This window comes from Botrytis sinoallii (genome assembly GCF_014898435.1).
Source record: "Botrytis sinoallii strain Bc 23 chromosome Unknown BSIN_003, whole genome shotgun sequence".
In the NCBI taxonomy this organism is placed as follows: domain Eukaryota; kingdom Fungi; phylum Ascomycota; class Leotiomycetes; order Helotiales; family Sclerotiniaceae; genus Botrytis; species Botrytis sinoallii.
Genome location: NW_024066030.1, coordinates 821,180 through 843,967, shown reverse-complemented (window position 1 = coordinate 843,967; position 22,788 = coordinate 821,180). Strand labels below are relative to the sequence as shown.

At 43.1% G+C, this 22,788-nt stretch overlaps 10 protein-coding genes across 10 annotated transcripts; 2 read left to right on the top strand and 8 right to left on the bottom strand.

Moving 5' to 3' along the window:
- Positions 1–402: 402 nt before the first annotated feature.
- EAF02_002015 (uncharacterized protein) lies at positions 403–1,518 on the bottom strand (the record flags this gene model as incomplete). Its single annotated transcript, XM_038898063.1, has 1 exon — positions 403–1,518. The coding sequence occupies one exon, from the start codon at positions 1,516–1,518 to the stop codon at positions 403–405; it is 1,116 nt and encodes a 371-aa protein (XP_038761755.1).
- A 1,809-nt stretch (positions 1,519–3,327) lies between these two features.
- On the top strand, positions 3,328–3,761 carry EAF02_002014 (uncharacterized protein; the record flags this gene model as incomplete). The annotated part of the gene is made up of 2 exons (XM_038898062.1): positions 3,328–3,510; positions 3,558–3,761. 2 exons carry the CDS (start codon positions 3,328–3,330, stop codon positions 3,759–3,761), a joined length of 387 nt encoding a protein of 128 aa, XP_038761754.1.
- Positions 3,762–4,329: 568 nt separating this feature from the next.
- On the bottom strand, positions 4,330–5,130 carry EAF02_002013 (uncharacterized protein; the record flags this gene model as incomplete). Its single annotated transcript, XM_038898061.1, has 1 exon — positions 4,330–5,130. One exon carries the CDS (start codon positions 5,128–5,130, stop codon positions 4,330–4,332), a length of 801 nt encoding a protein of 266 aa, XP_038761753.1.
- A 262-nt stretch (positions 5,131–5,392) lies between these two features.
- On the bottom strand, positions 5,393–7,144 carry EAF02_002012 (uncharacterized protein; the record flags this gene model as incomplete). Its single annotated transcript, XM_038898060.1, has 4 exons — positions 5,393–5,554; positions 5,658–5,999; positions 6,057–6,707; positions 6,782–7,144. 4 exons carry the CDS (start codon positions 7,142–7,144, stop codon positions 5,393–5,395), a joined length of 1,518 nt encoding a protein of 505 aa, XP_038761752.1.
- Positions 7,145–10,496: 3,352 nt separating this feature from the next.
- EAF02_002011 (uncharacterized protein) lies at positions 10,497–11,028 on the top strand (the record flags this gene model as incomplete). The annotated part of the gene is made up of 2 exons (XM_038898059.1): positions 10,497–10,879; positions 10,935–11,028. The coding sequence occupies 2 exons, from the start codon at positions 10,497–10,499 to the stop codon at positions 11,026–11,028; spliced, it is 477 nt and encodes a 158-aa protein (XP_038761751.1).
- Positions 11,029–12,434: 1,406 nt separating this feature from the next.
- On the bottom strand, positions 12,435–12,989 carry EAF02_002010 (uncharacterized protein; the record flags this gene model as incomplete). The annotated part of the gene is made up of 1 exon (XM_038898058.1): positions 12,435–12,989. One exon carries the CDS (start codon positions 12,987–12,989, stop codon positions 12,435–12,437), a length of 555 nt encoding a protein of 184 aa, XP_038761750.1.
- An 854-nt stretch (positions 12,990–13,843) lies between these two features.
- EAF02_002009 (uncharacterized protein) lies at positions 13,844–14,323 on the bottom strand (the record flags this gene model as incomplete). Its single annotated transcript, XM_038898057.1, has 1 exon — positions 13,844–14,323. One exon carries the CDS (start codon positions 14,321–14,323, stop codon positions 13,844–13,846), a length of 480 nt encoding a protein of 159 aa, XP_038761749.1.
- Positions 14,324–14,634: 311 nt separating this feature from the next.
- Positions 14,635–16,194, bottom strand: EAF02_002008 (uncharacterized protein; the record flags this gene model as incomplete). Its single annotated transcript, XM_038898056.1, has 4 exons — positions 14,635–15,442; positions 15,495–15,580; positions 15,638–15,859; positions 15,916–16,194. The coding sequence occupies 4 exons, from the start codon at positions 16,192–16,194 to the stop codon at positions 14,635–14,637; spliced, it is 1,395 nt and encodes a 464-aa protein (XP_038761748.1).
- A 1,332-nt stretch (positions 16,195–17,526) lies between these two features.
- Positions 17,527–18,247, bottom strand: EAF02_002007 (uncharacterized protein; the record flags this gene model as incomplete). The annotated part of the gene is made up of 3 exons (XM_038898055.1): positions 17,527–17,706; positions 17,766–17,896; positions 17,968–18,247. The coding sequence occupies 3 exons, from the start codon at positions 18,245–18,247 to the stop codon at positions 17,527–17,529; spliced, it is 591 nt and encodes a 196-aa protein (XP_038761747.1).
- A 718-nt stretch (positions 18,248–18,965) lies between these two features.
- Positions 18,966–21,851, bottom strand: EAF02_002006 (uncharacterized protein; the record flags this gene model as incomplete). Its single annotated transcript, XM_038898054.1, has 1 exon — positions 18,966–21,851. The coding sequence occupies one exon, from the start codon at positions 21,849–21,851 to the stop codon at positions 18,966–18,968; it is 2,886 nt and encodes a 961-aa protein (XP_038761746.1).
- Between the last annotated feature and the right edge of the window lie 937 nt (positions 21,852–22,788).

Here is a 22,788-nt window from a genome sequence, read left to right as displayed (position 1 = left end):
CAGAGTTCTTTAATTGGAATTTTGGGTATGATATGCCACATCGACGAATGTATAAAACCTGTTAAGAGAATCCTTCATGATATCTGTACTTCTATTCTACTCTGGTATCGCATAACAAAAGAAAAATAATCGCGAACGCCACTTCCCAGAGTAATTTATGAGTTTGATTATTTCAGGTCGGTGCCGAGGCTAACGCGAAGCTATCCAAGCCGCAAATCACAAATGTTCTCCTATCTTACTCCTTCCTTTTGTATTTGGTATCTAGTTCATCACTCATTTCCATCCGTCTTGCTTTCACTACATCTCCTGTAGATACACTCATCGCAGCCAGTTCAATTCCCACGTGTAGCGCACACGAGATACTTGTGAGGAAATCCGCATTCCACATCGCAACAACAAATTTCAATACTGTTTCAAGTCGCCCTTCGGTCGTGAACTTCGATGCTTTCGTCTCTTCTCGCCTCTTACTATCTGTCGTGTTTCAGGCTGAATCTGGATATCCTCTGGTGCTTCGAGTTTCTCGTCTTCATTATCTTCCAATGAGATAGGAGCATTAGGACTAATGTTTCCCCTTCCTAGAACAATTGGGGGTGGCTCTTTTCTCGGCATTACCATACTCCCTACCCAGGTCAACGCATGCTGCCATAGTGCCGGTGGCTTTGGTAAAGCAGCAATATTGCCCACATTTGACATTTCGAACAAGTCGGAAGGGACATCTTTCATCGTAGGGAGATTTAACCAGACGTATTCTTTCGAGTTGTGAATGTGTCCACGGACGGTCAAAGGGTAGAGTTCTTCTGGAAAGACAAAAGCCGTCCTAACAACCATGGGTCTATACGCAGGAATCAGGAGATGAAAACGTGCATTGATCCTTGATCTCTCAAGTCGTTTCCGCATAAATAACATCCAAGTACACAGAGCGTGAAGATTCTCGGACATGCCGACAAAATTACTTGGCACCGGTTTGTTTTGAACAATATCGTGGAACTCGCCGTGCCAATCTGTATCCGGGTGATAGAGGAAGTAGAGATGCTCCTCGTCACCACCATAGACACTCGCTGCCTCTTTCCGGATATATTTGTCAACATGCTTCGCGAATTTATCAGGGGCAGCAAGTCCTGTCTGTGCTTCGAGTTCGCCATAAATCTTTAACCCGATTTCTTCAAGACCAGTTGAACCCTGCAGTACTTCCATGAAAGCAGCAACAACATTCGCCCCCACCAGGAAGGTTTGAAACAAATCCAACCAGTTCTTGTTCTTCAAATATCGGTTCATCCCTGAAGCAAATGTTTGCACCTCCGGCACAACGGATTCCAGCTGATTCCTGAGCGCTGCCCCATTTTGATATGTTGTGTAACCTTCTGATAGATTCTTGACAACGCTCGAAACTTCGGTCAAGACTCCAGGGAAACGAAAGATTTGCTCAAGATGCATCGGTGCTATGGACGTTTGATTCGACGATGATCTCGATGATCCTTTCTTCGGCGCTGCGACAGCGAAGAGCTTCTCGAGACCCATTTCGTAATGTCTTAGCGTTACTGCACTGCTTTGTGGCCTGTCTATCTCGAGGAAATTTTGTTTCTGCGAATGAGTGAACGTAGAGAGGGACACGGCGTAGAGGTGTATTGAGGGGGGGATGCGAAAAGATACTGTTCTAAAGTCAATATCAAGTCGGCTCTTTGAGACTAAGAATACTTACATCAACCTCCAGGGTAGATATATGTATGTAGCGTACGCAAGAAAGAAGTAAAATGAGAGAGGAAGAAGTAGCAGAACTAATGTTCCCCTCTGTTATCAAGAGTCATCAGGTAATCATGTTGCGGTGAGCGCTCCCGAGGTTCTAATGAGTGATATAAAAGTTTGACGGTGGATGATGTTTCTTCGAGATGAATTGCTTTCTCACAACATTGATAGATGATTCTAAAGATTGCAGATAACTCGCCCCTCATTAACTTATCAGCAGCATTAATCTTATTATGTGAATCACATACATATTTACGATTTATGCAAACATGAGCAATTGGGCTTGTCAAAATGGGGCTGTCGACGATGGGTCCGCTGTCAACGTAGCTGGCGGTGAGTGGTGAAAAAGTTTATCTAGGACTATTTAGGCTTAGTGAGTGTTTCCGATTCTTAGTGTGTGGGGTGCTATAATTTTCAACTCTATAGGCGTGAGAACCTTGAAGCAACGCGACATGGCGCAACCAACAAATCGGCACACAACACGACTTTGACAATTGAAACAATCAAATTTACCAGTACGGGTTTCTATAGGTTTTTTCAACCCCATCATTCGCTGGACGCTCAAATGATAGCGTCCAGAAATGTTTCCCTGCTTGGTATCAGTGCTCAAAGATAGCGGAGACGATAAACCACAACGTTGTTCTGGTATCAAGTCCGTAGCTTTCAGAGAGTCTCATGATGCATTTTTCCCTGGGCAGGAGGGGCCATTTTGAAAACTTGAGAATACATTGAGGCTATGCTATTCGTTTCTTAACACAACTACAATCGCCACCCCATGATTGGCCTCCTATTGAAGCTGAATACGTGAATGTCAAAGATACATTGATTGGTTTTGAGGCTCGCAGTTATACATTCATGTGGATGCGTTGAATGTGGATGTGCTCGCTTCGGATTGACTGTTCTCGACATCGAAGCTACGAATGTGGGAATCTACTACAAACTCACATTGAAATAATACAATTCTCAAGGTCGACTTTTGTTTCAACTATGTCCCCGTGTCAGCATCACAAGGTGTAAGCTGAGCAGCCCGGACTAGATCATTTAATCGAGGTAAATTCAAATGATGAGCTATTGATGTTCATAGGTCCAGCTGAGTCATTGGAACACTATTAATTAACTCTGGTTAGAAATTTCAACGTGAATATAATCTATAGTCTGTACCATAGTTTCGAATTCTCTGCTCTGGCAGAGTATTTCTTCCAACAAATTGAGCAGAGCAATCTGCTCTTGTGTTAAAGACATTGCGTTCTCGACCACAGCTGTTCCGGTACCCAGAGCCTGATCAAAGTTCAGATTCACATTACTCTGCTATTATATGATTTCGATACGTTAAGTCGCGGCATATCATTCATATTGCTGTCGGAAATCACTTGTGGCAATTAACAGATAGACAATATGAATACCACAGAAACCTATATCGGCTTGGTTCTAATGTCAAAATGCTTCTCATCTTTGACCACGCTTCGACAATGTTGAATTGTTTCTTGACAAATCTATCCATCATGCAATCATATTGTTAGAAACGTCTAGAGAGGTGGTCTTATACTTTCCCCGTTACCACAACTTTTGTCCTATTTGACTCTCATGGTGAGATCTTTGGTCCCCTCCGCTCTCGCTCTCGATATGACGGCTCTCAAAGCAACACTAGAAAAACTAAGAAAACTCTATCAACGATGTATATATGTATGTATTTATCATTGCAGGTATCACTTGGGCAACTGTGCAGCAAGCTCCCACGACTCAACGGAACTTAACGAACTTGAAACTGTCTGTCGCGGGACAAAACCAGGCGAAGCTTACGGACGAAACTTTAGTTAATCTTCCTCAAATATAAAACCAAACTACAAATAAGTAGCAGATCTACGTCTATATCTGTTGCTCTTTGTTCATCCGCCGTAACAAGCTCTTGTACGTCTATAATCGTCAACTTGATGGTTATCAACTCATGTGTGGATTTATATCTTGCCATCACGAGACGCTCGGTTAAAGAAGAGAAAATGAAGTCGATAGCTGTATGATATCCTAATATCATTGTAATTTAATGCACTCTAAAACTGGATTTCACTAAACTTCAGAAGTGGTCTTGTTCAGGGGTAGTGGAGTTGTGAGAGAGTTTCTGATTGTGTTCGCCACAAGCATTACGGCTATAGAACAAGGTGAGCAATACAATTCAAGATGAAAATTTATTCCGAATCACAAATGTTAATGTTCAAGTTCGAGTGAGCTCAAATTTTGTTCGCTAAATTTGAAGGAATAAACGAGAAGGTTAATGTGCATGCTTTTAGAGCACCGGACCGGCAAGGAAATATATTACGTAAGGTAGCGCCGAATTAGAAGAGGAAAACCTAAATAACAGCCATGCCTAATATAATGTCGCTCAAGATTTATTAGCTTTCACTTTTGGCGGATCGCGATTCTGTGCTCGGATTAGATCCTACCTTTCTGGTTGAAGACGTGGCACTTTGAAATCACTTGATCGTTTCAGGCTCAGATGTGATTAAATATTGAATTCTGAACGATTCCTATTACTACATATGTATTCGATCCAAACCCTTGATAAAAATCACATGGCTTTGGCATCGATATCTATATTGAAGCCTCCGAAAATGCCTTCTCAATCCGTCGATAACTTCTTGCACTCTGGTCGCCTGCCATATATCTCCTCTGCAGATCTTGTCCTTTTTGGCTCAACTCACGTTTCAGTTGCAACGCCTCGGGAACATCAAACGCTTTGATAGGTTCCTCTTTTACAATATTTACAAGGAATTCTCGTGTAACTCGAGCGGCTATAAGCAATTGAGGTGTTTCTAGCTGTATAGATGTGTTGCCAAGTATATTGCGGCGTGCATTGTCCGACCAGAGTTCTATCCCGTAAGCCTCGCCCAGAATCCGCAAAACCGTCAGAACATTCTCTTTCGGGTTGGCTTCAGCACAGTCGACAAGACCGTTCTTGTTGTCCATCCCAAGTTCCTCGTTTAAAGCTTCCCGAATACGTAATAGTAACAGGCTGCATTGGCGTATAAGCTTGATATACGGTATTTCGACTCTGGCGATGATCTGCGGTAACCAAATCCTCATCTCTGTAAGGATCTCAAGAGGGGTTCCCTGACGAGCCTTAGCTTTCTTGTTGTCATCGTTCTTGCGGCCATGCTTTTGAGTTTGTATGAGTAGAGTATCAGCAGCAACTGGGTTCTCGAGGTAGCTCATCAAAGCGCCAGAAAATTCGGTAGTCTTGAGCATGTTTTCTGTACCCTTGACAAAGTTGACGCCTAAGTTCTTTGCGCTTGAAGCTGAGCGACAATTTGGTGCAAATGCGCTAGCTGGAACACCCAACTTCATGATAAACCGACTGATTATTTGCTTATGCGTGGTGGGGTAAGATGTCATTGAAGAGATGTTTCAGTTGAGATTTACTGCCCCATCCAATACGGCCCAGTTACTCTCAACAAGACCATCTTGTTTTAGCGCGTTTGTAAAGATGTGCAACCGCAAAAAATGATGTAAACGTGTTGCAAAGATCAACACCCTCCTTTTCATTTGGATGGCAATTCTAAACCATTCGAGCCCACAGTAAGTCGGGTTATTGTTGTAGTAGAATGCTCGATCTTTTGAAGGCCAGATGGTTTCAGGCTGTAGCTGTTTGAACTCTCTAAAGAGAGGGTGATGCTCTGGAATGTTGTTCGGCCGTGTCTCGCAAGTGCCTATGTTTTATGACAACGAAGGCGTTTTCCTTGACAGTTTGTTGAATCAACTGAGAAAGATGATTGCTCGTTGCGTTATTTCCGGTGTGATCCAATCTCCATTCAGTTCTCTGAGACTATTCTGAAAACCATGCTCGGTTGAAGCGTCGAAGCGGATCCATAAAGCGTTTGACGCAATAGATGCCTTTAGGCGCAAGCTTTCGTAAGACTTACCAGCGCCATCGCCCAGAATCTTCGAAATATCCATAAGAGCTCTAGCTCCAAATACGATAGAGACTCTAATATTGCCGGTTTATTGGTGGACATCAGACCTTTCGTTAACTCATCTTCAAATGGTGATGAGATGATTCGTTCAGCGATACGTCTCTGCTCTTTTACTTCTTCGCTGAAGTGTATCTCATGATGATACTTCAAAAATGTCTTGTTCGTGACATCGAGTAAAATCTGAGAAAGCAATTGGTCCTCATTCTCCCAGTCATCAATGGCGGAGGCTGTGGCTGGCATGATATGCCGACCCGTTTGTTCGTAGACCAAGTATTTGCAGATAAAAGAGTGCTGATAGGTATGACACACTGTGCACCGTCACTTTGAGTGTGTCCGTATTGAAGATACTTGGATAGAATACGAAAGATGGAGTAGGTACACAAACTCGTCGGAAGTAGATCTCTTCGACTTGTTATCTTGTTGATCCAGCTTGTCTTTGGCGAAGTTGACTTCATGTAGAATTCCCGCAATCTTAACATAAGATGGAATAACACCGAAGAATTCTGGGTGGCTTGTGGTAAGCTCATCTTCAATCTGACGAGCAAGACTGAAAGCCAGGTTAGACACGAGAGAAGCGGTTATGGCGTCCAGCTCTTCCTTCATAACTAATTTCCATGTCTCTTTCAAGAACTCCTGTATGCGCTGTAAATCTTCGAAGAAACAAAAGACGACAAATTCTAAGTCTATCTTATCCTCGATTTCCATCTCACATATGTTCAGATGTCTCTGTGCGTTAGGCTTAGATGCAGTGATGATGTCATCAACCGTGATATCGGGGGTTTCCGCACCAACATCTTCAACCTCCAGCATGCCATAGGTGTTTGTGCTATGAGCTGCATTGCTGCCTCGTATTTGAGAATCAGAACTAGAGCCAGCATCTTTTTCTTTTCTAGTACAAGGCTCGAGTGTATCAAGCGCCTTCTCAAGTATTGAGATAAAATACGCATGTGTGCGGTTGGATTTATCGGTGTGCTGGTCCGTCTCGATATTACGAAACCACTGTGCGTTTAATTAGCATGACGTCATATTGAAGTTAAACATTCTTCGCTTGAAGGCGAGTAAGGTGTTCTTACACTGGCACAGCGTGTTCGTGCCCTTATCGCACGCTCCAAGGTGTTACGAATATTCTTTGGCATTTCCACGGGCGGCCGCTTGTGTTTTGCAATAATTTCTGCCTGCAGCAATATCTCTTTCGTCGAGATATACCTCAGCTTAGTTTGTACAATTGGTGCAGAATTGGTTGCAGCTTTCTTTGCTTCTTTTCTTGCCTTCCCCTTGAGTCTAGTGCTTGGTTGCGCTAACTGCGGCTTGGGAGTTTCGTCAACATATCCCGGATTGTATCCACAAGTCTCTGCAGTATTCAACAACCATGTCGCAAATACATTGGTGTCTTCCTTGTAGCGGCGATAGCTTCCAGCTAGATTACTGGGTAACATGATTGATCTGTGAGTATAAAGAGAATTATTGTTTTCAGACCTTTTGATGTGGAGCTGAAAGATGCTATCAGGCAGAGGTTGTTAATTGCATTATCTTAAACTTAATTAAAGGAAGTGGTCTTTACTAACATCGTTCGGACCCTACTGTAGACTCCATGCCTCGGAAATTGGTTGACATACACCGAGAGTATGTTAATGGTCAATAATGTTCACATACCAGCACAAGTGATTATCAACTATTCACTCCATATAAAACAATATTCTTGTATTGCTTTGTATTTGGGACATCCTGTGAGGTAAATGAGGATCATTCTTGACTTGGAGTAAAATGATAGATTGTTTTAGGTTCTTTATATACAAAAAGCTAATACTAATGAGATTAAGATATGATAGACTTGATTCAATAGGCAGCTAATAAAGGGGTCAGACAGTCGTATCTATACCCGTACCAACCAACAAGCAAACTACTGATAATACTGCAAACGTTGGTTGATACTATTCATGTCTGTGTAGCACACAAGTTGTATCTTGGCTCCCCTGGTGACAGGTCAAACGGTTTTTGAACAAACCTTGTTCTAAGCCAGTTTCAAGAAAATTTCTTGAGTCAACTCAACAAGGCTCTCAATTGCCTGGAAAGTTATCCTTTTGACAAGCCGCTAGATTCTAATTTATCAGCACAAAGTAACCATCGCGCTTACCAATCTCAAAAGAATCAAACAGAAAACTAGTGATAAGTTATTGGTAGAAATGTTAAGTGTTGAACGCACAATCAAAAGATTGGGATGTGCAAAACAAAATCGACCCCTGAAAGTGTCTTCACGTGGAGTCAATCAAGTGAAGACTCATCGGATCCAATCGAGAGGGTAAACCCCTAGACTCTGCATCTCGAGTGTGTTCGAACCACGCGGGTGTATTGTAGTCATCATACCAGTTAGTCCATGCATCACATTCATCCTTCAAGCATGGCATTATTCCAACCTTTCTGGCCATGCTCTGTAGCTGACCGAAGTTCTCAACAATTGAACTGCAATCCTAGAAGATGCATGCGAAGCCTAGAACGGTAAAGGATTGACCCCAAGTGATGAGAGAGGAAACCTATTGAGAGGATCAAAGGATTGTATGGAGGAGAGGATCGGGATCACTAACAATATGACACTGAAGAAGCCAGGTTTTAAAGTTGATGATGCAAAAGCCAACCACCAAGTATCATTTTTAGGGGTAGCATCGCAGCGCATGTCTGGGTGCTCATACAACGGCTGGGGCAGAGCTGTGTTATGGCAGTTTGATGAATTTCCACAAGCTTCCATGCCACCATACAGAGCAATGTCGATGAGACATCACGCGGAAAGCTAGCAGAAATTCCCATCAATACCAGAAAATCACCATGATTTGAGACTTCTCAAAACATAAATTGTTGAAGTGATGCGAGCTACTCAGGAAGGCCAAAAACACAAACTTCGATTACATAAGCAACAAGGTCGGTGAATTTATCATCGGAGAACTTTGCCGATAGATAGACGAGAAAAACCCCTTCACAGCCGAAACATTGAAATTTCCTCGTCCCCTAGATGGTAACGAGATTGGTAAACCCCCCAATTCCATATAGTCTCCCGCCGCACGGTTTTGAAATTCATGGACGGAAGCAGGAGTTATAAGCGCACTGCAGAAGGGTCAATCACGCATGTAAATTGCATGTGATATGTCAAATTTACATCCACAGTCTTCCTTACTCCTCATACCCTAGGTACTCATCATAATGGAGAGGGTCAGATGAGTTTGATATTCACCACAGAAAGGTTTGAGGGACCGAAAACATGAATTTCATTTCCATTCTGAGATTATGACGTTGCAAAACTTTCTAGTACTCATTACTCAAATCAAACCAGAACGCGGAGGGACTATTGTGCGAATTAAAGTGAATATTGGTGCGATCTAATTTCCCACATGGAATTGAGAGCTTGAAGTTTTCATGTTCTCCCGGGAAAAGAAATTGGTAATTCGATTAAGACAGTATCATTTCCACACATGAAGAAGCTTGTGCACTACCACTTCAGGCCCTCATTAGTAAAGTCTGAACATCTGACCAGTGTCATTTCAATTGATTACCGTGAGATGAGGTCTCTTTGTGTTGGAAATTGGGGTTTATATTTGAGGTGTAACAATCCTCGGGCCTAGGGCTAAAGGATCAATTACACTCATCATAAAAACCCAAGTGAATGCATTCACTGACTGCCCCTCATATATCTGAGAAACTGAGATGATTTGAGAGATTGCATATTAAATGTAATACTGTCTACCTAGGTACATCATCAAGATATATACTTGTGGTGGTGCCACTGCTCCTGTGGAATGCTACTCAATGTTATTGTGGATTCGTGACACGAACTTGCTGGTAGGAATCAGTTCACTTGAAAATCACATCCTCAAATCTTGTGGAAGCTGCTTATATTTCATTCCATTGAGTTGTTATAGATCCTTGACTATGATATTAACTCGCCTATTCCTCTCAATCTGTTGGGTATTGTTCGTAGGTGTCAGAGCAGATCCCAAACAGTGGTACCATCTGGACTCTACATATGAAGGAGCAACCTTTCTCAGTGGATGGCAATTTTTACTGTAAAAAACTTATGGTATCTTCTACTCTAATAATCCTCTTTCTTGCTAAAATCTTATAGGATCCAGATCCCACTCATGGTTACGTTACGTTAGTCAGTCATCCTTTCAATATGAGCACTACTAACCGCCCCTCCCAGATTATGTCGACGAAGGTGTTGCGAGAACAAATCAACTCCTCAATACAGATACGCATGGACCAGTATATATCGGAGTCGATCATACTACTGTTTAGATCCTGCTGGTCCAGGACGCAAAAGTGTACGCATAGTGAGTCAGAAATCATGGACACATGGATTGTTTTATTGCAGATATTTGCACATGCCTGGTGGAGCTTGCGGTACATGGCCAGCTTGTAAGTTTCAAAGAACCGGTTTGAATAAAGTAGCTATTGACGACCCCACAAAATAGTTTGGTGGTTGGCCCAAACTGGCCGAATAACGGGTATGTTTGTTTCCAAAATCAAACCTTTGGAGAAGTGTCTAACTTGCAATCAGAGAAATTGATATCATCGAAGTGTCAACCAACAGATTGACAACATAATGACTCTCCATACGTAAGCAATTTGCCTCTTCAATGTTTTCGGCCCGCTAATAATGAAAGCTCGGCGGATTGTACCATGCCAAACAAAGACAACACACAGCTAGGTACGATGAATAGCAATCAATGTGATGGCAATGAAAGACATCCTCTTCTATTCGCAGTGTACACTAATCATAACATCACTAGTTGAACAACTATGCCGGCTTGCGGCTCAACAGCCAAGGCGGAGCGTTCTACCTATGGCAAATCTTTCAACTCCAATGGTGGCGGCATCTACGCCACGGAATGGACCTCAGATTACATCAAGATTTGGTTCTTTCCCCGCAATGCGATTCCGTTGGATATCAAAGAAGGAAACCCAGAACCCAGCTCCTGGCCAAAGCCTCAAGCAATTTTCCAAGGTTCTTCTTCCTGTGACATTGAAAAGCATTTCGCGAATCAGAGTTTAGTATTTGATACTACCTTCTGTGGAGAATTTGCAGGAGGCGTTTGGGGAAAGGATGGTGGAATCTGCAGCCAAGGAGGAAAATTGACTTGCGAACAATTTGTGGCGGCAAATTCAGATTCCTTCAAAGATGCGTGAGTTTTATGTTGGATTGTAATATAGATCAGCGCTGACATGAAAATATGATAGGTACTGGCTGATTGATTCCGTCAAGGTTTATCAACTAGGAGATCATCCAATGGATCTACGCATGCCTGAAAGAAACAAGTACAGATACACTTAGAGCTTGAATTTCTAAGCCTTTGCAGAGGGGGAAAGAAATGCCTGGTTTCACCACGAGCTCCACTAGTAAAGCTTCTCCGCTTTGTTAATTAAATAGCTCAAAAATACTAGACTGTTTATCCATCTCATCTAACACTGCAACAAGCATCCAATGCAATACAGTATCCAGGGCTTCATCAATGATTCAAAGTTTTAGCACCTTCATTGCTCTAAATTCTTTGAATTTTTCTGTTTAAATGTGTCCAAAGTTTCAAATACCTTCAGTAGAATGCGGAGCGATATTATACCACAGTGATTTCTCAGGGTCTCGTTTAAGAATCGAACAGTTTCGTCTAAGTCAACCATGTTTTTACACTTTAATCCACCAAGAGCCCCGAAAACTCATTAAATTGCATAATCGGCCCCATTTCGATTTTGTATCTGATTTCATAAATTTGTTGCTACAAAATACAAGGACGGATGATTTGTAAGTCTCTCCGATCAGCTATCTAACACGAGGAGGCCGTACGAGGCATAGACGCGAGGATGAGGTTGTTGCGTTCGGTAGGGTTCTCAGTGTCCATTAAATACCACAGAATATTAATCAATCTCACAATGGGCTTTTAGTCCTTGTTTTACTTCGTAGTGTCATCGTGTATGATGTTTGCTATGAACAGAACATTTTTGTCGGAGTTTGGAATCATGCCAATGACACTCATTCACTGATGTACATTTACAAGACCATCACCATGATGATTCTTGAATGGGATATTACATGAAAATAATGATCACATACACAATATTCATGATCTTTTGATAATTTCAATTTGTACTCGTATCTTCCGATACGATTCTAAGCCCTGCATTATCTTCAATGTTGCATCTCAATTCAAATCACTATGCCAGCGGATTTTCACTGGATTAGTAGGCCGTCCATTCACGACTCTTCACACACAACCAAGTCCCAATTCTCTGTTCGTATCTGTCTGTTCGCGATAGATTCGATGCCAGCCGATATATAAAGACCCAACCACGTTCCTCAAGTCTCTCCATAATCCTGAGCATCATCGTCTTTTTCTTTCAGGGCTTCCAGAAACGGAGAAAGCAGCCCTTGATGGAGAATTGGTGCCCAATTTTTCGCAGAATCACCATGCTCCTTCTTGCGCCTTGAAAATAGATTCATTTCTTGCAAAGTAAGGCGGATGGTGTCAATGAGTTCGTCTGCTCCACCCAAAATGCTTAAATGATCTCTCAGAGACCACTTACCCAGCATGCCCGTACGTCAAAGCAAGCCAGTAACATTTTGGGAGGGCCTTTGCAACATTTTCGAAAATTCAAGTTGTCGTATGGATCTAAAATTGATTGCAACAGGTTGTACTTTCCAACCCTCGGAAGCCAAGTACGCAATCATGTTGCGTGTCATTCGAGTCACCACATACGTACTTCCGCTACCAAATGGTCTCTTCTTGAGTTTGAATAATAACCATCATCGGATTTCGAGCATGGACCTTCTTTTCGGATACCATACTCCCAACCCTTTTCTAAGAGTGTTCGAATGCCGTCCTTGATTCTTTCAGGAAATGTTTTGATTTTGACCCAATTGGCATCATCGAACTCGAAAGAGGCATGCATGGCGGGACTTTTGAGATATTCAGTCTCTATACGATAACTGGAGCTTTTCATAATTTTTCTTCCAGCGCTTTGAGTACAACTCCGCCGGGGTTCGGTGGTTGAGTCCCCCCCTTTAGCAATTTCTTTCCTGGATTCTCCATTGCAAGGCTGTACCGGCTTGATACGGGAGTCCTCGTCGATATTCGTTGTCTGATCAGAGTCGCTTAAAGCTCTTGATCCTGCGTTTGGACATGAACTTTCAGTTGATATGGAGTCTAAAGATGCAGGTCGAGCAGGTGGAATGACTATTGATGACACATAAGCCGTAGACGGTGGAAGTGAGTAGGATTTCGGAGGTATGTAGGTAGCCATATCTCTGTGCTGATATTTTTATCCAAAAGTCTTTGAGAATCGATCAAGTAGCGTCACCGAAATGGCGAACAGTCAAGCTTCTCAACTAAATTGTTGATTGATGACAGATTCGTGGACTGAAGCTGGATACCCTCCAGATAATAGAAGTTTTGATTTCGGCAAGACGGAAAGGTCAAACCGCGACTTGAATTAAAAAAATGAGAATGAATGAGTGAGTAGAGGCTATATCCGCGTGTAGGTAATAGAAAATAAGGATTGATGAGGTGAATGATGTTGACCAAAATGAGTGTGAGAGGAACAAGTGTTTTATCTAAGAAGAAATCATCCTGCATAGACTACAAATAGGAAGGAGTTACATTGGATGTTCTTGTCGCGAAATTCACACCGACAATGAACTCGCTACTTCCCAAATCGTATATTTCAAGAATCGCATTGAAAGATCTAGCGTGGCTTATATGGCTTCAAGTAACAACACCATGGGCAGGAACCTTCGGGAATTAGGCTAGAAATTCAAGAAACTGAGATTATCAATCATTTTTAAAAGTTCATAAATTTTCTGCTATACCTGCATAACGATGAATGGCCCCAAATGAGATTTTACATATCTTCCTGCACTCCCGACCAAGCTTAAGTGATCCTCAGACAATACCTATGCAGCATTATGAGAAGGATCTTTTGGTCGAAATATCCGAGTACCTTGAACCTTCCATACAATGACTTCCCCGATGAGATGGTTGAGATGACAACGAGAATTGAGTTTAACCCTTTCAATTGAAAGCGCATATTGAAATCGTCTTCAACAAGAAACCTTACCATCCCACTCCCCTGTCTCAACGAAACCCTCACAAACTTGATCATTCACTATGAGAGCCATAAGGTCTTGGAGTCCTCGGTCGAAACTCCGGAGCAATATCTCCCGAACCTTCCTCTTCCTGTGTCACACTCTTCTCTTCGACATGGCCTACCCAAACTGGCCTGTTATCCTGTGTTTCTCCTCCCTCTGAGGCTCGGGTTCCTTCATGTCTCACCTCCTCCCATGATCCATCACTATTATTGTCCTCAGCCTCGCGTACGCCGCCTTGAGATTTCGTGGGCGGGCCTTCAACAGGACTGACAGCTTCTGCAACCCCATCGCTAGAACTACCAGTTTCGACTTTCATGCTGTCGGGTGTAGAGATAGTACTTTCTCGATGGTCAGTGGGGAGCTTGAGTCGGTGAACGTCAGGCTGTGAAGGCTTGGCATTTTCGGTTGAGATAGGATTGACTGGTTCGGCCTCTCCTTTGAACTCTCGGGAGACTGTGGGTACTGGCGTACTATCTGAATCTGAAGACATTTTATCTTGGGTTTGAAATCGTGTTTTGATTTTTTATTGTGTTTGTTGATTAATGAGAAGCTGTTATGGTAGAAGTAAATTTGTGAAGACAAAGAATGCAGCGATGGCTTGGTGAGGGGCTATGACGAAATCCAAATCAGGATCAGAACAAAGAAACTGTACCTCGGACTCACGCGACTAAAGCCAAGAGATATATTGATTGGTCAATTTCCTATGTATTCAAAACAACCTCGATTGGTTTTGCTCATATGTAAGTATTCAGTATTCCCGATAAAAGCCACAACTACACCACCGACATTCTTCTTCCTTGTCTAACTGACATTAAATTCAAAGGCATACGCAGTGCTCGTATCCACTTGATAAATAGGAAAAGTCACACTATTCCCCGAGTAAGTATGAGCCACAGTACCAAGATCGTTGAGCGCTGTAACGGAACCAAATGGGCCACCAGTATTTGGGAATCCCCAAGTCTGGATGTTCAGAGTACCAGATGTTGGTAATCCAACAAAGGATAAACTGTTCACCGTGATTTGCCAAGTTCCGGTTGTAATGCGTACTCCGCACAAAATCTTTACTTTGGTCGATCCAATAGTAGCATAAGTGTCCAATTTACCATCTGCTGACGCTGAGGTTCCAACGCGATGCCCGGTCATATTGAGGTTGTAGTACTTGTAAACCTGCCATTCTCCATTTGGCCAGTAACCAGTAGCAGTTGGAGAATAAGCTGAGGTTCCAGCATTTGGTTTACCGAGAAGACCAGCCATGAAATCGTGAAGTGACCGCCCACTGAGCCAATTCCCTCTTAAACCAATAGCGTTGTATCTCTCCAATTGCGAAATCCACCAAGCAGTCCCGGAAGGGACTTGCTCGGCATTGGTTCCATACTCATCAATATTAACAGTCTTTTGAGGGAGGCCGTAAGTTTTAAGGATTTGCTGAAGCCCTGAATAAGATGTTCCCATGTTTGCACTACCACCACCTTCCATGTGCCAGACCCATTGATCTGGAACGCTGTTGTTTGTCTTTACAAATGAAGCAAAGCCAGTCCACCAAGTATTGCTGAGGGATGGAGCATTTGCATAGGCGGGACCAATGAGAAGAACACCTGGAAATGCCGCTCTAAAATATTGATTTAGTACATAATTCTACACAGAATCATTCCACTATTTACCTTAACCTATAATAAGTTCGGCCCCACATTTGGTAGTACTGGGCTTGACTTCTGTTCCAAAATGCGGTGAGATCCGGCTCATTCCACTTCGTAGAGTCAGTTAATAAGCTTGAGACGGAATAGCTCAACGCAGCTTGACTTACAATATCAATTGAAAGACCAGCCGTGGCACCATTTGCGTTGATGTCAGAGATCAATTGAGTCAAATAGGCATCCCATGAAGCCCAGTTTCCATTGTCTCCGGGGTAAAGAGCACTTGAGTTTTGAGTTCCGTCTGCACCCCACAAATCGTGGATGAGGAATATGAATTTACCACCATGTGCTCGAGTGGATCGGTAGTTTGACAAAGCTGACGCGAATCGAACCTAGGACTGTTCAGCAATTTGTATACACTTGCTTGGCAACAAGAAATTCAACGGACCTTATACTCAGACAATCCCCATATCCAGCCCCGTCCTGGTGACGGAACCTGGGCACCACCCGCTCGTGCATAATTAAATCCCATATCAGAATAGAAAGAGGTGGGAATCTGTCCCTGAGTGTCTGGAATGCCATAGAGAATGCCCGAAGCAAGGTGTCCGGTAGAACCAGTATTGTTGTTCAGATTAACAGTAGAAGTTCCCAGGATAGTTTGTCTTTGTAGTATATTTGAGCCATTTGCAATGGCTGCCAAAAACAAAGACAGTATTCCGTACTTCATGATGAGAATCAAACAAGATGGCGTACCTCTGATGCCCTTTTCTTGCTTGTTGCTTTGGCATCTTGCCTTCCTTTATATAGAATTTCTCGGTGATATGGGAGTTAGGGACTCCATGAAGAATTTGACTGCCGATCTCCCCAATCTCGCCATTAAGATTAAATGACAACCCCGCGATGCAATATCTCCACATCTGTTTCCCCAGAATATTCTTTACCCAATGAGTTAACGGATGTTCTAATTTCCTTCGAATAGCCATAGGAAGTGTAGATTCCATCCACAAATAGTTTACCGATGCAAGAAGATTATTCGAGCGGTTCCATGGCCGTCCCCGCTTTCACACACGATTTGATAGTGCTCCGGGGTTACGCCCACCGGAGCTGTCCACATTATCATCCCGTAGTTCCCACACCTGACACTTAAATATCTAACGCTAGGTTGAGTACCGGTAGATACTAGCGCCAACAAGTTAAGACCGAACCAGCAAATACGAACTTCGGCAATGGTGACATTAATGTGCTATCGTATCTGCAAAACACCTGGCTTGAAAGATTGAGGTATTTCACCCATCCGTGTATAATTTCGAAGATCTTATGATTATTACTCCTCCAACTCTTGTTTGTTGCGATTCCGCCATTACACTTGTTTTATTGAGTGATCGTTCATCAAGCAGGCCAATTTTGGTGAGAAACAACAACAAATTAGCGACTATGGAACAGTCGAAATAACTTACAGAGGCCCCTAGAATTGGTCAATTTTGGACACCGGCCATGAGGAATGCCAATGTGAAATTCAACTTGAGCAAAAAGAAGAGATACCTCTTCGTTGTTTATACCAAATTTGGGATTTTACAGAAGCTTAAGGAGCGACAATTTTGCTTGTTAGATTAACCTTTTGTTTGCGTGCTTAGTCAGCCGCATTCGCCTCATTCAACGCTGTTTCAAGTTATTATGTTCTGAAAATTATATGCATAGTCCACAGAGGATTGGCTCATTCTTGCAACTTACATCTGGATCTAGAGTAGACCTTCAATCTAAATTTCACATCCCTATTGATTTGTGGAATGATTGTCTGGCGGAGGTTTTGGGCACATGAAACACAGAAACTTTGAAAACTGATTGATTAGGAATCTCATATTGGATTTTGCAACTTTCTCAGATAGCATCTCTTTCAAAAATACTTGTTATGATGGGCCAGAATTTACTGTCAGAGCTGTGCTTCTGTGTCTTGTGTTCATTCGGAAACACTTTCTGTCAGCCAAGACCCCCCTCACTCCATCACAACTCCAGTCACGCAGCCCTATACGCCACCCGGGCACTTCATTACATCCTCTTTCTATCCACTGGCACTAGTTCTCTGAGCACTCTCCGCCGTGGGCATCTTACACCACCGCTTGTGTCTCGTCTTCCAATCCACTTTTTGACATTCTCCACTGCAATACCATGTACACCTGCATCTGGCACAGTTCCTGAGTTCATCCTGCTTTGACTTGACGTTCATGCTACTGAGTGGACACTTATTACAGCTACTTAGCATGGTCCTGATTTTCGGGAGAGTCAGAAAAAAACACTTACCTTGAAGTTCGAACAAATCATGTTCTCCGGATTTCTTTCTCGGAACTCTCTCGCCTTCACGACATCGCCCTTGATTTCCCATAACTGACCAAGGTTATCACGAGTGCAAGCTGCGTCAAAATCATCAATGACTATTGTTCAACTCTTATCAGCATTTTTTCTTCTCATCTTACCATACTCAGTCCAGATAAAAGCAACATACCACTCCTAACCCTATCAGCATCCTCCAGCATCTTATGTGCATCATCCAATTTGCCCTCCATCTTCAAATATAATTCTCCCAACGCATTTTTCGCAAGAGCAGTCTGGATTGAATCCTCGCCGGTAGTTTCGATTTTCCTCGCGAGGGATCTCAAAAATAAATTCTCTGCGCCGGCAAAATCACCACGGGCTTCAAGCTGATTGGCTTCGTTGTTCCACTGTGCTGCTTCCATGATTTTCATTGCCTTGTTGGCGTCGCCGCCGAACGCAAAGGCAGACATCTTGATTCTTGGTATGTGTTGTATGTTTCGTCACTTGTGGTGGAGAAAATTGAAAGGTTTGAAGGTCTTATTGAAGTTTATATGAAATTGAAAGTGAGCGGACAGAAAATTACTTGTGCAGAATTGGGCTTGAGTGAATCTTGTGCAGCGCAATCAATTGGATCTTGTGAAATTGGGAAGCGCGTGAGGAGTAGAGAGATATCTCGCGTGGAAACGTGACCTAAATAAAGTGTTTGGGTACCACGAAAGTCTTAATTGAAAGAGGGGTAATTAAAGGGCATGACTTCTGTATAAAATGCAAAATAAATAGCACAGATAAGTTTTATTCATACATACATACAAACAAGCAAATCATCATTGGGGAAGAGAAAAGAAGGAACTATGGCATCATCAGACATTGAAGTTTTCCCTCCTGTGGAAACAATTTGAACTTATAAACACAAGATAATTCACACAAGACCAGGACCTTTCCACAATACTTGGAAAGCGAGCAAACTTTATCTTAATATCACAAGACTTTATTTGTAGGAAAAGAGAGAACCAGAAGGTGGCTACAAAGCTCAAACGATATAAATGCTTTTAAGAAACCCACGTATTTCATCAATTTTTGGCTATGTTGCAAAGAATCTCGTATCCAGTTCCAAATACATATCCATATTCATCTGACGTCCCAATCAAAATCACCAACACCGATTCCATGCCTTTCTTATACTCCATATCACAAAGATCCCGCGAGCCTCAAATCCCTCGAACTAGCACCCACCCTGATCGTAAAACTTCCCTCTGTGGGCATGACCCAATTCTGCCTGACTACATCCCAATAACTTAAATCCCTTCTCGTGAGCTCAAATTTCACTGTTGCCATCTCATCCTTTGCGAGTTCAACTTTCTCGAATCCTCTCAAGACCCTGACTGGAAATTCGATGTTGGCAGCTTCGCCACTAATTTTGTCATATTCGAGGTATAACTGCGCTACTTCTTTGCCAGTCACACTCCCAGTATTCTTGAGGTCGACTGATACAGTGGCGTAAACATTCCAGAGATCAGGATTGCCGCCTTCATCTCCCCCAGCTGGTGATGGGGTCTGTTCGGTGTCATAACCCTCTGGATATGGGTACTTGCCCTCCTTGATATCCGAGACCTTTTCGATATATGGATAAATAAATTTGGAGAGCTTCCTGATATTTGAAGGGAACAGGGCTTCACTAGCGTCTGGAATCTTTTCATCGAAAGTAGGTGGAAGAATTCCGTTTGGGCGAGTGGCTGGGAAAGATGATTTGGGTAAAATAGCATCGACCTTGAGGTTTGTATATTCAAAAGTGGTGTATGAGAGTCCGAAGCCAAACTCAAATGTAGGTTCCAAGCTGTATTTGTCGAAGTGGCGATAATCAATGTACAATCCTTCTGTAAAGTTTTGCTGTGGGACAACAGCATTTGGATAGTACAAAACTTGACCACCAGGACCATAATCTTGCAAAGATTTTCCAATGGTATAAGGTAGCTTACCACTTGGGTTTACGTTGCCGAGTAAGATATCAGCAATTGCATTTCCACTTTCCTGTCCAGGAAGATTTGCCATTATCACTGCTTTGACTCCTGGCAGATCAATCCACTCATCCATAACAACTGGTCCGACAGCATGGACTACTACAATTGTGTTACCTTTCCCTCCTCCGCACCCTTCAGCGACTTGTTTCACAAGTTTCTCGCCTCCATGCTGTAGGTTCAAGTCATTGCGGTCGCCACGAATGCCTTCATAACTAATATATCCTTCTCCGCCATCAGAATTGACAAATACGATGCAAACATCTTGGTCTTTGATAATTGCTGGAGCCTTCTTCAATGGGGGAGAATTTGTGGGAAAGACAGTAATGTAGACATGTTCCGGGTTGAACGATTTCTTGATACCTGAGATTGGAGAAATCAAGTAAGGAAAGTCAACGGCGCCAGACCCCCATCCAGATCCTAATGTACCTTTGTTGCAACCTCTATCTGGGCACACATTTGGACCTTCACCTTCACTTGCATCCTCGCCGAAGATCCCTATTCTGTATACGAGTTCATGCTTTTCTGGTGAGCTCCAACCATTCCTATTTAAAGGTAGTAAATTGTCCTCGTTCTTCAATAGCACAGTTCCCTCAGTGGCTACTTGGCGTGCTATGATAGAATGCGCTTCATCGCCTGTACCTTGGACATCGATAAATTTGTTGACAACTTTCTTGTCCTTATCATCAGCGCTTCCAGCATTGATGTATCCTTTCTCTTCATTGGTCCATGAGGAAAAGTTGGGACCTTCACCATCAAATTTTGATTTATCATCTTGTCCCAGCTGATACCAAGCAGCTACAATTCTGGTCACCATGTCATTGAGTCTCGAGACGGGCAATGACCCATTTAGAACTGATTTACTCAGCTCGGGGCCCCATAAAGATTTCCCATCTACCCAGATAAGGCCGTCTCCTGGCATGGTCATATCAAGTCCAGCAAGTGCACTTGCTACACCAGATCTTTGCGCAAGCCAATCGGATTGAACAAAGCCTTGAAATCCAAGTTCATCTTTCAGAATTCCGTTAAGCAGCTTCGAATTTCCACACGAGTATGAGTTGTTCACCATTTGGTAACTGCACATAACGCTGGCCACTCCAGCTTTTACAGCATCTCCGAAAGGCCACCCATACAGTTCATGCAGAGATCGATCGTCAATGTTAGATGACATGGCATTTGGTAATCCCCACTCATAACTTTGTCTGAAGTGTTCTTGCTCATTCCCAACGAAATGCTTAATCGTAGCAATAACGCCCTCTTCTTGAATGCCTTTGATGGTTTGAGCTGCGGCAACACCTTGAAGATATGGATCTGTGCCGAATCCTTCCCAGTTCCGCCCGCCTGCGGGCATTCGACCTATTGGTCCAACACAGGGTCCTAAGAGCACATTAACTCCCTTCAATCTGGCTTCTTGGCCATGTGCCTTGCCCCGCTTGTACATCAATTCCTTGTTGAATGTCGCTCCAACAGTGATACCCGCTGGGAAGGCCGTCGCATTATCGGCGAATCGTAGCCCCAAGGGTCCGTCTTGCAAGGCGAGACCAGGAAAACCTACATTCAATGCAGGACCAGTATTGCCAACTGCAAGCCCCATCTGCCATCCGGTACCCGTGGTAATATTCACCTTTTCCGGCAACGTCATTTTTTCGACCAAGGCGGCGGCCTTCTTGTAACTCTCGCTCCATTGTGATACTGTGCCTCCAGGTGGTGTTGGGTACCATGGCGGTGACTGTCCAGTTGCAGGTGTTTTCTTGTATAACCAGAAACCTCCTCCAGCAAGAACCGACCAAAACACTACTCCAACGAGAATTGTTATTATAAGACATTTCGACCGTCGAGCCAAAGTACGTCGTAGATTACTCAATTGAGTGCTGGTATGATATGCGGGCACTGAAACCTGAGGGTGATTCGGATTGAGATAATCCGTGGCGTCGATATCAGATTCCTCTGAATTTCGATAGGCATCTTCGAATGATTTCCGAATTGGCGTTTGTCCATTATCGTCATAATCTCGCAGAAGTCCTTCGCGGCTCTGATTTTTTTCTTTATTGCGATCCATTCTGGATCGATATTCAAATTGAAGTTGATCCCGCTTCGTTGTACCTGATGGTATGCCAACAGTTCGTCTCAGCTCAAAGGTGTGTGAATCATTCAAAGCTATAAGGAAGGAAAAGAATCACAGATTCATTAATTGAGGAGATATACCATGAGATGTAGAGATGAAAGCACATAAAATTGAAATCAAGGCGACCTACATACGATGGGGTCAATGGATGTTTGGCAGAAGCAAATCTCGTGTTTGCTTTGGACCAATGTTGTTGGGGTGCTCTCAGACGGGAGCGTGGGTAGCTTTCCCGGTTACAAATAATGTAGTGAGCTGACTCGAAATCTATCGACAAGTGAAGCAACATTAAAACAGCGCGGATTTCTCTTTCGCGCCTCCATAAATTAGGTCAAGAGTCACACATCCAGCGAGTCAACCAGCGAATACAGTTGTCAATTGCGGAAGTTTTATTTAAAAATTTGAGTGAGGTCATGATGAAAGGAGAAATTCGGGCCCAGAAATTCCACTCTGATGTGAACTTCCCGCATCCCCGGTGAGCTTTGACCACTTCACTACAGTGGCTCGAGTGGATATCGAGCAGAATCAAGTCTGGCTGTTCTCCATTTCATCCCTATCACAACAATTACACGAATAAAGATTCTCGCAGTCCAAGACGCCTTAGGTTCTGATATTAATTGACAAGTGCAATTACTACAAATCATAGATATCAGGTTCTGTCGATCTTTCAGCTGATATGAAAATAGCAAGTGCGCCTTTCGATAAGTTATGCCATCATTTCAACAAGCACCGTCGAAACGACGTGTGGGGGAAGGTTGCAGGCGGCGAAAGATATGCAGTAATCATCGTACAAGTAAAGCCAGGAATAGAAAGACTTGCGTGTTGCCATCACGATCTGGGGGCATGATTTCCACCTTCTCATATAATCCGACGG